The sequence below is a fragment of the Lepidochelys kempii genome, chromosome 17, assembly GCF_965140285.1.
Source record: "Lepidochelys kempii isolate rLepKem1 chromosome 17, rLepKem1.hap1, whole genome shotgun sequence".
In the NCBI taxonomy this organism is placed as follows: Eukaryota; Metazoa; Chordata; order Testudines; family Cheloniidae; genus Lepidochelys; species Lepidochelys kempii.
The window spans coordinates 4,019,483-4,033,620 of NC_136396.1; the positions used below are offsets into that span (position 1 = coordinate 4,019,483).

The 14,138-nt window shown below is 40.1% G+C and overlaps 1 protein-coding gene across 6 annotated transcripts in view; it reads left to right on the top strand.

Annotated features, from left to right (window-relative positions):
- The first annotated feature begins 1,437 nt into the window (after positions 1 to 1,437).
- The window catches only part of AKAP10 (A-kinase anchoring protein 10), a 36,877-nt gene continuing 24,176 nt past the window's right edge, over positions 1,438 to 14,138 (top strand). For 3 of the 6 annotated variants that reach the window (XR_012155478.2, XR_012155479.1, XM_073315990.1), the window contains exons 1-2: positions 1,439 to 1,788; positions 12,461 to 12,508. Coding sequence is in view for 3 of the 6 variants with exons in the window: in XM_073315990.1 (XP_073172091.1) it covers positions 1,767 to 1,788; positions 12,461 to 12,508 (70 nt within the window). In the remaining 3 variants the exon portion in view is untranslated. Of the gene's footprint in view, positions 1,789 to 12,460; positions 12,509 to 13,744; positions 14,131 to 14,138 lie in introns of all 6 variants that reach the window. The other 3 variants (XM_073315992.2, XM_073315994.2, XM_073315991.1) reach the window with 3 other exon arrangements.

The window sequence follows — 14,138 nt, forward strand, 5'->3', positions numbered from 1 at the left end:
ATGTTCTACTTCAGGTCATAAGCCAGCTGAAATAGTAGCCACTGTAGTCAGTGACTACTGACCCTCAAGATTTGTTATGATGTAAGACCTTGGGCCCCAATCCTGCAAACACATAGATAGTGCTTAACTCTTTGCACTGCAGATAGCCTCATTAGACTAAATGGGACTACTCATAGTGTGTTAAGCTAAGTACATATGTCTTTGCAGGATAGTGCTTTGCAAGGATGGCGTAGCAATCTTGGTGACAGATATTCGCATCAACTGAAACCAGAAGATACTATTACACTTACATTTGGGGCTTGGCAGAATCTTACCCAGAGGCAGGCTATTCCATAATTGCCCATTATGGGGGCTTTACACTTTCCTCTGAAGCAACTGATACAAGCCACTGTCAGAAAGAGTCTGTTGAGCTAGATGGGCAATTGATTTGATCCAGAATGGCGATTTTTATGCTCTTGTGTTGTCAGAATTAGCTTCTATAAGTCTCAGGGCAGAGAATTTCATTCTGTTTTCTTAACTGTTTGTAAACAACATGGTACCTATACAGCTCTTTAGAAATAATCATGGCAATGTTGTGTCATAACTCTAATGTCCTTTGTGGTAGAGAAGAAATAAAATTTGCTTGTCTGAATACAAAGAGGGTGCTTTACTGAGACATCTGGAGACAGATGAACACTTACTAACTGACACAGTCTGCGTGGCCTAATGTCACAAGTCAAAGTATCTCTAAGTTCTGGCTAAGACTAGTAGGGTGGGAACTTTTGCTGGCTATACAACACCAGTCTGTGGGCGTTTTGAGACAAAACGATGAAGCCACATTGTGCTCTGACAACATTTTGACACAGTATGGAAGCACAGTATGGAGTGCCACAGTGACACTGCTTCTGTGTGATGGTGTGTGGCAAGAACAAGGATTTGATCCAGTGTGATGTTACATGGCAGTAGAGTTGCCAACCCTCCAGGGTTGTCATGGAGTCTCCAGGATATAAAGATTTATCTTTAATTAAAGATTATATCATATTCCTCCAGGAATGTGTCCAACCACAATTGGCAACCCTATGTGGCCGTGATGCTGTGTTGGCGTGGCACCATGGCCCGTGTCAGTGGTGTTTTGAGAGCAGGTGATGCTGTTATAATACAGCGCGATGACATCACATCTCAGCGTGATGACATTGTGACCCAATGGGACATTACATCGTGGCGCCCTCATGCAGCAAGATGCTGTTACATCAAAGCCGGATGACATCACACCACAGCCAGGCAAATGCCACATCATAAAGGCGGAGTGAGCCCCACAGGAGAAACTGACATTTTCCTTCCCCGCCCCCAACCTTTAACGTGGGGACGAAGCCCCACTTCCCCCTGTCTGGGGCTTCTTGCCCTTATCCAAAATGGCTGCCTGCCCTAGCCTCGGGCATTTTGCCATTATCCAAGATGGCTACCGGCTCTGGGTCCCCTTGCCCTTATCTCAGCGGCCTTCCCCTACTTAGCATGGCGGCCTGACGCCGAGGCCGCCATCTTGGGGGAAGGCAAGAAGCCGCGAGTCCTGCCGCGCCGCTGTTTCCCGTCATGCCTCACGAGCTCCGCTCGCCTCTCCTCCGTTCGCCCCGGAAGAGGGAGCTCGGCGGTGGCAGTTGTTGACAATATGGCGGCTGCTGGCTGCTCCGCGGGAGGAAGAGGCGGAGGGAGAGGAGCCGGCAGGAGGAGGAAGGAGTCTCATTCATAGGGAGCCCGGCCTGCTGTTCTCCCCGCCCCGCCCCGGCACCATGTCCTTCTTCAGGCGGAAAGGTGAGGGGGCCGCCGGGCCACGGGGCTGGAGGCTGCGGGCAAGGCGGGGCCGCGGGGAGTGTGGGGGCCGCAGCCCCGAGGAGGGAGAATATGGAAGCGGGAGGCCGGGGGGAGGGAACGTAACATGGGGGTAGGAGGGCTGGGGAGGGGAAGGGAAGGGACTGGCATGGCGGTGGGGAGGGAACATGGGGGGGAGGGCAGGAGGCCTGAGGAGGGGAAATGGGGGGCAGGAGGCCTGAGGGGGCGGGAACATGGGGGGCAGGAGGCCTGGGGATGTGGGCGGCTGTAGGTGATAGGGGGGGAACTGCTCTTTCTTGGGGGCACGTAGAGAGGCTGAGGTGTGGGACCCAGGCCTTTTTGCCATGTGGGTTGGAGAGGAGCAGGCAGGACCTTGGACAAGGGATTGTAGGCGCTTCCCTCCCCCGCCCCCCCCAATAGAGCCAAGCCTGCCAGGGGTCTGCATATTCTTTCCCCTCTGGACACCCTTTTCCTCTCCCCTTCTCTGCTGTCAATAAGTGCTTCCCCTTCCATGTTTCCAGGGGTGTCCAAGCTATGATGATGTCTTTGATGAAGACTTCAAAACTATTAAGCATTTTATTGAAGCATGCAGTGCAAGCAATCCTCAAACAAGGGAGTTTAAAAAATAATCGGAAATGACTGAATCTTGCTCCAAATGAGTGGGACCTGTCAGATCTGCTTTCAGTAAATAATCCTGACCCCTTTCCATGCCACCAAAATAAATTAAAAAATAAAAGGCATGGTTTGGGGTGTTATGGTGGGTTTAAACTCCTTTGTTTTATCCTGGCTGCTGCATCTCAGAGTGAGATGTCTGCTGCAGTTTCTCCTTGCTTTGTAACAAGGATCTTGATGTGACCTCAGGAAATCTAAGTATATTTTGAAATAGATCCTGGTTTTAAACTTTGGTGATGCAGCTAGCCGCTTCATTCACTGGGGTGATTCTCAGATTAATTGTAACTCGCAAGGTCAGAGTTTGCATTTTCTTAAGGAAAGCCCGGTGTAACAGCTGTAAAACAGATAACTATTACATGTTGCATACTTGTTTCCTCGTTAGGTAGATGAATACAAATAAAATTTTGCATTAACCCACTCCATCTTGTTAAATTTTACCAAATTAAAATAACACTTGCATGGTATAGTAAAACATAGCGTATTAGCTACTTGTATTGTGATGGTATCCTACAGCCCCAAGCACAATGAGCGCCCATTGTGATAAATGCTGGACAAAAGCACAGATGCTACAGTCCTTACCCCAAAGAGCTTATTACTTATTATACAGAAATTATGTAACATAACTCAAGATATTAATATTTTAAGAATCCTATTTTCCTAATTCCTCTTTTCGTGCAATGAGTACGGGTAATAATTGAGATAATGGTTTAGATCAGGGGTTCTCAAACTTCATTGCACTGTAACCCCCTTCTGACAACAAAAATTACTACATGACCCCAGGAGGGGGAACCCAAGCCTGAGCCCCACCACCCTGGGTGGAAGGGCCAAAGCCCAAGCCCCACCACCCCGGGTGTGGGGGACAAGGTGGAAGGCCAAGGGCTTTAGTCCAAGACTGGCGGGGTGTAACCTCAACCCTTGCTGCCCGGCGCTGAAGCCCTTGGGCTTCGGCCCGAAGCCCCAGCAAGTCTAAGCCAGCCCTGGCGACCCCATTAAAACAGGGTCCCGACCCACTTTGTGGTCCCAACCCACAGTTTGAAAACTGCTGGTTTAGATTTTGTTTCTGAATTGGTTTAAAAGCAGTCAGTTGAAACGTAGAGGGTGGTTTTTTGCTTTACATATGGGTGCTAAATTCCTCAGTTCATAATCTGTCTGTAGAGAAGTTACATCACCCAAGAAATGTAACTAAGCCTTTCTGTGCTAAGAAAAATGAGACAAACTAACCATTATTTTCATTACTTGAAATAAATGACATGCATTCTGGGTTTTACCATTTCTAAATATTTTAATTCACAAAAGATGAATCCCTTTAAGACAAAGAGTAGAACCTTACTTTTACCTGGAGTAAGTCTGTTTTACTTTCAGTTCAAAATGTACAATCAGAGGTGCTTACATTTTGATTAGGGAAAAATATTTTCAGCATGCTATTAGTGTTTGGGGACAAAAGGCTGATCCTGAAAGCTGCCAAGAACTCTTAACTCCTATGGGAGCTCAGTAGGTACTTCCTAGAATTCCTGGTGTTTAACAGCTTTCTATAACAGGCTATTTTTCAATGTGCAGAGTCTTCCATGTTTAACTATTCTTTCAATTATGGTTGATTAGTCAGTAAATGTGTCCAGTACCTGACACAGAAAATGAGGGTATGAGGATAATAACTGAAAATGGCTAATAGATGGAAGGTAACAATATAACTTAAAATATAAGATTGTAAAGCCAAATATGTTTGACATTTTTCAAGTTGATTTTGTATAGAATTACTACTTGTTCTTTGAAAATAAAATAATCCTGTTGGTATTAGTGGTCTGAATCATTAGAAAATTAATGTTGTATAACACCTCTAATTTTGACAGACGCGATTTTTTTTAAAAATGGAAATCACTTCCACATTTGAAGGGTAATGTAGGTGTTTTACTGTGTGTTTGGCAGTCTGTGTAAAAATCAATCTTATCAACGTGTGATAATACTGTAGTTCAAGTAGTAAAACTATGATTCCTTCAAGAGTTTCTACAACAATTAAGTCGCTGATATGAGTCTCTGGTAAAGTGTCTTGTTACGGAGAAATGGATCGAAACTGCATTTTTTGTTCTGGGAGAGTGAGAAGATTTTATAAGTTTAGATAGCAGTGTTCATTGGCCAGGCTCATATTTTTCACCTACGACTGGAAGTACTTTACATGTTGTTATAAGATTTCAAGGCCAAAGTAGCAGCACTAATTCCCGTATGTGTGTGGATTAGTGCAGTAGTCCTGGAAAAACAGTTTTAAACCCCCACTTTTCATGGGAGAAGTTCCAGAGATGCCATGAAGTCCACTACAGACTTTTTATGACAACAGCATTATTACGTGGAAGGTGCTCATATGCCATAGTGATGGGCAGCAGCGCGAAATCCTAATACAGATCCAGCTATGAACTAATGGTCAATACAAAATGTTCTTCAATTCTGTACACTGAAGTATTTTTGTATGCAGTTATTTTTATGTAGGCTCTTGTATGAAATAACCTTCCCCAGAGTAGACAATAAAGGTAATTGTGGAACAGGTACTCTGTCTTGATAAGCTGGTATGGAAACAAAGTGAAATCCAGCAAAGACAAATGCAGAGAGATTCTTATAGAAAGGAATAGTCAAATGTAAAATAGAGGGATACTGGTTTTGATAGTACTATGACTCAAGGGATCTGAGATTATTGGTTGTAGCAGAAGTGGCTGAAACTAAATGTGATAGTGCAACATTATTGCGAACAAAACCCAGTTCTTCTAGGTTGCATTAATAGAAATATATAACTAAGGCTGTGAGTTTGTCACAGAAGTCACAGATTGCATGACTTTCTGGGACCTCCGTGACTTCAGCAGCTGGTATGGCTGGCTCGGGCCCCTGCCCTCCCTCCCCCCCCAGCAACAGGAGTTTTGGTGTGGGAGGGGGCTCAGGGATGGGGGTTCAGGCATGGGAGGGGGTGAGGGCTCTGGGTGGTGCTTACTTTGGGAGACTCCCCCAGAAGCAATGACATGTTCCTCCCTCGGCTCCTAGCTCTGCATACTGCTTCTGCCCGCAGGTACTGCCCCCAGAGCTCCCATTGGCTGTGGTTCCTGGCCAATGGGAGCTGTGGAGCCAGCGCTTGGGGTGGGGGCCGCGCGCGGAGCTAGGAGCTGGGGGAGGGACTTGTCGTCACTTCCAGGGAGCTGCAAGGAACCAGTTGAGGAGCCTGCCAGCCCTGCCAACCCCCCCTCGCACCAGCATGGGTCTCCCCCCAGCACAGCCCCGAGCACCCACGGCACCCCCGGACCGCCCCCCAAGATTTAGTCGGGGTATATAGTACAGGTCATGGGCCATGAATTTTTGTTTACTGCCCGTGACCTGTCCATGTCTTTTACTAAAAAATACCTGTGACTAAAAATGTAGCCTTACCTATAACACAAGGAAGGTTGTTGGTCTGCTCCCATGAGAACTGGTTAGGCCTGAAAGAGCTGCGTTCAGTTTTGGATACTGCATTTTAGGGAAGGTGTAAATTGGAGTCGTTGGAGAAAAGCAACAAATAAAAGGTTTTGAATACCCCCAACATCCTCATTTAAAAACAAAAGTATGCTGTCCAAAATCAGTATAGTTGGAGCAAATTGCTATAGTATTTTTGTAAGGGACTAAATTGGGAAAGATGAAGAGAACTGGGTGTATTTGGTGAAAACTGAGGATGGAGATAACTGTCTATAAATATCGAGAGATCTTATAAATGGGGCAATAATAAACTACATCTTTAGTTGATGAAGATGGGCCATAAGGCAAGGGGCTAGGGAAATTTAGGGTTGAATAGTAGAAGAAAAAAAAGTAACTATAAGATTTGTTAGGCATCTGAACCAGCAGCCAAAGGAGCTTATAGAAGGTTAGGAAATTCTCATTAGTGAGAATATTCAAGGCCAAATTACACACCCATCTATTAGGGATATCTTAGAAATAATATAAACAGTCCTGCCATGGTGTAAGAAGGATGGTTAACTGATGCACATATAAAATGATACAAGACAGCTTACATTTGCTCATCCTTCTCTGATTTTTCTCACTAAATATATTAAAATTCTTAGACCTTGTATGGCAGGCTGCACCTCAGCCTGACTCTTAGTCCTCTGAAAATGAAGGCTGCCCGTGGAAATTCTCTCAGACATACTACCCCTAATGTACATGGCTATTGTTGTTGTTCAGAATTGGCTTCAAGCACATGATGTGATACCACCTAGATTGGCTGCGGCAGGGTGAAAGCAAAATTCTTTTAGTGATATTTTACTCCTTGAAACATAGCCTATATGCATGTACTGTCATTCCTATATCTATAACTATTGCTTTGTAAATTTGTTCTGCTTGTTGCTGACAGTGATCCTAGAATACTGAAGGATCCCATGTCACCGCTTAAGTAGAAGGTGACAATTTGAACTATATCATATTACAGGTAGTAAAGTAATAACTAGTTAAAGAGTAACAACTTACCTTTATAGAGAAGTTGGCATGGAAGAACAATTAACAGCCGTTAGCTAAAGCAATTAGACAATGGAAGACAAGGGAAACTGTGTAATCGCTGTCACTAGAGGTAGCTGAGACTGGACTTGATGGATCAAGTACTGACAGTGTTATAGGGAAAAAGAGAATGATGCTATTCTGATGCAGTGTAACAAACTACGTATGTTAAATATTACTGAGCTAGAGGGGATATGTGCTGATTTTCCCAGACAATTTTCATCTGGACAATAATGTTCAATAATCTATGTAAAACCTAGTCATCTTAAATATTTAATATCTACAGTCATGTATAAATTGAGGGTCTACATTAAAAAAAAGTGGAAAACAAGAATCCCAAGTTGCTTAATCAAGGTTTGAATTAGTCTATTCCAAAATGAAAGTGCTAACCTCTAGGATAAATGTAAAATGCTGAGTTGCCAATTCATGGATCTGCATCATTTATACTTCCATTCTAATCGGTGTCAGACTGAATGCTGCATTGACTATTGTGCAGAACAATTATGTAACTGGAGATTGAAATACTTCTCTAAAATATTTAAATCTGGGGTAAGAGCTTTTTTAAAATGTGCTCACATTTTACAATGTAAAGACTTGATTCTAGTAGTTACAATTTGTATAGATTGTACTTGGAAGATTTTCAGGGCCGGTGGTCCATGAATGAGCTATTTGTAAGTAATCTTTTCAGCCTATAGAGGCCAAAGAAGATTTCACTGGTAGCTTATGTGCTTAAATATTTATTTAGATGGAACTGGAAGTTACAAGCATGTTTTCAATATCACTTTCATTTTTAACTCTCTCCTAAATATTTTGGTTACTTCATAATTTTTTGCCAAATTGATCTTTAGGGGTCTTTTTGTAATTGACAAAAATAATTTTTTTATAGCCAAAGATGTAGATTTTTTCGACTAAGATATCTCCCTACAGTAGTTATTTTGTAGGCACTTTGCAAACACAGAGAGACAGTTCCTGCCCCAAATAGCATACAACCTAAAATGTTCACCATAAATACCAAAGCATATTTTAAATTACTTGGTAGAATGCTAATATATACTAGAAATTGTACCACCTAGATTTAAACCAATCTTTTTTTCTAGCTAACCACACCAATTACATAGGAATCATCTATACAAAGTTCACAGCTTGATAGAAAGCAGCTGTCAAACCTGTCATCCACCACAATCAAAGCATATATATCTTAACTGTGCTAATAAGTCACGTATGTAATAAGGCTGCAGGTGATGGATGTGCAAATATCCAAATGTTAGATTATTTAGTTAATACTATCTGTGAGTTATGTCAGGGCATGGGGAGGAGGAGACATGATTGACCTTCACATCAGGTGCTCTGTGAGGTCTCTGAATTCTCACAAATTTGCCATACACTTCAATTAACAGTAATGTGTTTTTAGAAACTGAATACTCTTTTGGGCAGTAGTGAAAACTGCAGGAAGTAAATATGTGAAGAAATGACTTGAATAGATGAGAAAACTGACCTTTCATGTGCTGTAAGTGAAGCAGCATACAAGTTCCTTTTCTTCATCTTGGGTTTTTGTATTCTGCAGATAGTGATCCCCCTGCCTAGGACAATGCCCTTGTCCCACGTATGGATGCAGGGGACAAATTAAAATTGGTGATGGTATCTTAAGTGAAGGTGCACTAAGTTTCTAGTATTTGTTTTTTTTAAAAATCACCATATTGGGGAGGGGGGTAAATTATTCATTCCATCTAAATAAACTCAAGTCACCGGTTTCTGTTTGTTTGTTTCTTGGTTAAGCTTAAAAATTAAAAGGCAGTGGTGAGCTCTGTCTATACATCAGTGGCAGGATATGCCCCCCAAGTGGATGCTTAAATATAATCATCAGAGCTCTAACATATTTTAGCAAATGCACAGGGTCCTTACAATAGTGTAAAATGCAGGTTTTTCTGCCTTTGGCAATAAGGGGCTTTCATTTCAGTCATGAGTGGTTCCATCTCTGCTGGTAGATTGACCTCTTTTGCTTTGCTAAAGAGATCAAAAAAGCCTTAGTCACCAAATAATTCTGTTATTAAGATTGCTGTTCAGAAATCTAGTAACAATCATATTCCTGGTATTGTTCCTCTGTGGAATGTTTCTTGTTCCTCAACAGTGAGAAGGGAGACTGAAGTTTGCCATTCTTAATTGATGGGGTCCCTTGCTGAATAGGGCCTCTAGGACTGAAGAATGGAATTCTTGCATGCACCTGTTTTACACTGTTACCACCACAACTAACGTTGAGATTATTTTTGTGTAAGAGCTTGTGAATTTTCCTACTGTGCAACATGTGCAGCATGCAACGTTTGTGAATGAGATGCATGCACAAAGCATAAGTGATTAGTACTTGTGTTTTTTGCAGTGGCGCAAAATGCTTGATCTTGTGAATGCTGGAAGTTGCTACTGCCATGCCAAAGCTCAATAGCACCTTCTGTCTAGTAAATTGGTCAGAGGCTGTTTTGAGGACAGGCCTAAAATCTTCTGTGCAGTGAATGCATTTAGCCTACGGTTCCAAAACAGTGGTCTACAAAGTGCTTGTAGTAGGGTGACCAAACAGCAAGTGTAAAAAATCGGGACAGGGGATGGGGGGTAATAGGTGCCTATATAAGAAAAAGCCCCCAAAATTGGGATTGTCCCTGTAAAATTGGGACAGCTGGTCACCCTAGCTTGTGGCTCCTGGAAAGCTGGTTTGTCACATGATGCTGGCTTCTTCTCATTTCCGGCTGCTCTAAAGTTTCTCTCTCACCAGCAGAAGTTGATCCAATAAAAGTCTCACCCACCTTGTCCCCGTGTAGATATGCAATGAACATTTTATAGTTCCTGATTTAGAAATGTTAAAAGAAGAAATCTTAAAATGCATACTGTGTGTTAGCAGGCTATAATGACAAGTAAACTTTTAATTCTAAAAATTTCAGGCACTTTCCCCACTTCTGGTGATTTTTTTTTTTTTAAAGTTAAAGCAGGATGTGTGAAAGTATCTTTGTAAGTTTTGCATGCTTAGTCTTGTACAGACTTGTGTTTAACCTCTCCCTTCAGAATTGTTTGCTTTTCCAGTCTATTTGTAATTCTTTCTAGTTCAGATTAATTTAAAGTGTCTTAACGTAGTATACCAGTTTCCTTTGTTTAAATCACTTGTCAATGTTCCTAATATTTCAAGTAGATACCTTGGTTGATCAGATACTACCAGAGTTACGAATGGGTAAGTGGTCAGAGAGGGATAATTCTCAAGCCCCTAATTAGAGAAGATCTTTAAAATGACTTTTATCCAGTATACCCACGTCTCACTACTTGAAGGGAGCATCTTTTTGCTTTTACTGACTTTTAGCTGGTCACCCCCGTAAAGATCTTTAAAGCTGCCAGTTGAAAGAACACATGTAATGCAGAAATGCATCTTGGAGCAAATAAGCTGTGGATACATTGCCCTTTTTTTTTTGCTCTCTTCTGTGGTGCAAGCCATTGCTCAAGCACAGTGCACTTTGTTAATATGTAAGACTTTTGGCTTGCTAAATTACCTTTTTATCTCTGGTCCCTTGTAAGATTCTATGTTTGCAAATGTTCAGCAAGATACATAACATGACACAGCAAGAAAAGTGCAGACATACTTGTGAAATTGTGAGCTATTTAGTCTATTTACTAATGATCTTAGACATTTAAAAAATATATATATTTAACTTCTCTGTTGTCTAATGTTCAGTATCAAGGCTTCTGTTGTTGTTTGTGTCCCAGTTGTATGAATCTAAAGATAAATCATCCATAAATAAGCTCTTTTGCTCTCCAGGATATGTAATGATAGTTTTTGAGAGTCATGTACATACTGCTTTTTGTCATTGAAAGTTACATCTTCTAACTTTATATTTTTTGAGGTTAGGGAGTGCAGGAGTTGGAATAATTCTCAAAACCTTGAAGTTTTAGACAAGTGGGTCCCACTCACACACTAATTTAAGTATATACAGTTTAGGGACTAGATCTAATAAAAGTCCTTTAGGGTCATTAGAAGTTCTGGGTCCTAATGCAGTATTGGCCAAACTTGAAAATCAGTAATGAATTAAAACTTGAGTCGTGATCTCATGTAGTCACTAGTGTAAGTGTAGATTGACCAAAGTAATCTGCACCTATTCATTGCTGAAGCAAACAAAAATCCATATTTAAAAATTTTATTAAAGCTAATGTTAAATTATATAATATACAGGTTAAGAAAAGTGTCTGCACATCTAGGTATAGTGCTTACATTATCCACAAGTACAAAGTTTGTTTTTAAAGTCATAAAATACATATAATGCATAATCAGCAATAACCCAAATTAAGGTGAATCCGAATATTCAGGTACATTACTCATGAAAAGTTATACAGAGAGTTGGTTGTAGAAAGAAAATACAGGAATGAGTGTAGATTGTCCCTCAGTAATTGAGCATATTGCATGCTTTCTTCGCTAATGGAAATGTTTGCTGGTTTTAGTTTTGCTGGTAGTTTTTAGTTTTGCTGTGAATGGATTGGTAAATCGGTAGACATGTATGTGTGTTACTTTGACAAAGAATCAAGCTGCAGCCAAAAACGCCTATCATAATGCTACATAGAACAATTTATTTGGTTGTATTGGTATTATCCTAAAATAGTAACCTATTTTCCCCCACACTTCTGTATTATGAGATTAGGCTTTCCTTTTACACGTGCCAGTGTACTTTTTTGATTATCACTGTTAAATTTATTATTTTTTTCAGTCATCTTCATGTTGTTGTTCAGTCTTTATGCTTTGTTGTATACTGCTCCTTACATTCTCTTCTTTCAGATTCTTCCTAAAAACGTCCACATTTTTCCTTTAATCCTGTTGTGCTTCAAATTCAGTCACCCATTGTATTATTTATATTTGAGCAATATTGGTTGTGTTGGAATTGTAAATTTCTATAGCATCTACTACTGTGTAAAGTCAGGGGCAAGGACAAGCTCCATTTATGTCTATACAGCACTGGGCACACTACTGGTATTCAGATAATACTGTGGGGATACAATTTTCCCAATGTTGTGTGTGGTTCACTGAGAACATCTGCTAATATTTTGTTTTAAAATGCAACTAGTTCCACCTTCAATTTTGTTTTGAAAATAGTTTACATTTTGAATGTATTTTAAATAAGAAATCAGATAACCAATCTTGTAGGTTGCCTAAATTGGTTTAAATTACATAATACATGAGCTTCATGGGATGTTTGTATTAATACAAATGTTTTAATTTTTGTGAAATGTAATCCTTAAAAATGAACTACTAGGTTGTGTATAAAAAGCTTAACATCCCCATCCAGCTACTGGATGTATGTGTAGACTGGAAAATAGCAAATATATTTTAAAACAAAAAAAATGCTTATTTGCTACTTTCATTACCCACCAAGTCCTGAGTCTGAGATTTTTATATTCTCCTTCAACGAACAGTCCATGCCATCACAAACCTGAAATAGCTTTTTACTCCTTCCTTTATATTTTACAGTGAAAGGCAAAGAACAAGAGAAGACCACAGATGTAAAAGCAATTAAAAGTAAGCTCAAGATTTACTGAACTCTATGGAAAGACAATAAAATCCACAACACTGCCATATTTTTGTAACCAGCTGTTCATTTTGTTATCACTGAAGAGGAGTACACCTTGTACTAAAAAAAAGTAAATAGTTTATCCGTCTCCAGGTGGCCTATAGTAAATTGAAAACTGATCTTTCCTGATAACTGTCATCTTACCAGATCCGGAAGCATGGAAAGTTATTCATTCTTTCTTGGGTTTTATTTCAAAATTATCATAAAATTATATATCTGATCACCTTGCAAATAGTGATTATTCCTTATCTGCAGTAGATTGCTTTCTGAGGTTTTTGGGAGCTTTTTCTGGTATGTAATTTATTTTGCAATTTTGATAATGTGACTTTGCATTGCCTAACTTACAGAACAGGAAGCCAGGTTCTGATTTTGCTTTTACTAATGTAAATATGGAGTAGCTCAATTTAAGTCTGGAGTGGCTTCAGACTTACACCAGTGGAGTGGAGATCCAAATCTTGTTCAGAAGGAGCAGCTACCCTAATACTACACTATATAGTATAAAAGTTTTGTTGTCGTTACATGACTTAATGTTGAAAATTTTCCTTGATTTGTTGGTAACTCTCTATATAGCATGTTAAGCCAAGGGAAAACAACACATCTAATTTGTAGTTTTCAATTTTATACATGTTCACTTTTTAGTTCAGCTTCCCTTTGGTATTGCTGCAATAATTAAGCTGTTCTTACGTGCCTCAAATATAACTTTATTTCAGTACTTTATAAAGTGTTGTCTGGGCTTTAAGAAAAGTGTACAAGCATCTTTGAGCACATTGATTTATCTTTGAAGCAGTACAAGAAGCAAAGTCATCCTAACCAAGTTAACAGGATGCCCTGCGATTATTAGTCATGACTACTTATTAGTTCAAGCAGATTGCTAAGGAAAGGCTATGACATGGCCACTGTGTAAAGTAATATAAAACTTCAAATACAATTTAGTTTATTACAGAACAAGAACTGCAGATGTTGAGCAAAATGGGAGCAGCTTCCCTGTTTGGCAGAGCACTTTTCAGTGATCTGCATCGTATGAGGTTAGAGATTTAACACTATCTAGAAGTTTTAGAATAGGTATTTCATCCTTAGAGTTTATTAAACTTAAATTCTGTTTATAGTAAAGCTAGGAGCCTTAAAACTAAATCAGAAAGGTTAAACCATTATCAGATGGGTCTCTTTTTTTTTTTTCTACACAGTGTCCTCCAGCAAGTAATCTTCAATTGCTGTGGTCAGCCAAGCAACTGGCTGCTTCCCACAGGCTTGGAAGAACATGTGTTTTCCCATTCCTGTCTGCGATACATACCAAAGGCTTCTTGGAGAATAGCAAGCAGAATTTCAGTACCAAATATTTCAATTCAAGGAAAACCTCCACATATCTTACAAATTATTTCCAGTGACTACTTGCCAGAATCAGGCCTGTGTTCATGTTTATTCAGTCATGTACATTCAACAAGTGGAGAGGGAGACTATATTTACCCAGAGTTGTAGATTTGATTGTATTCTCTAATTAGCTAATTTAGCAAAACAAAACCATACAGCCATAGATTAAAAGTACAGAAAACAGACCACAAATCCTCAACAGGTAATTGA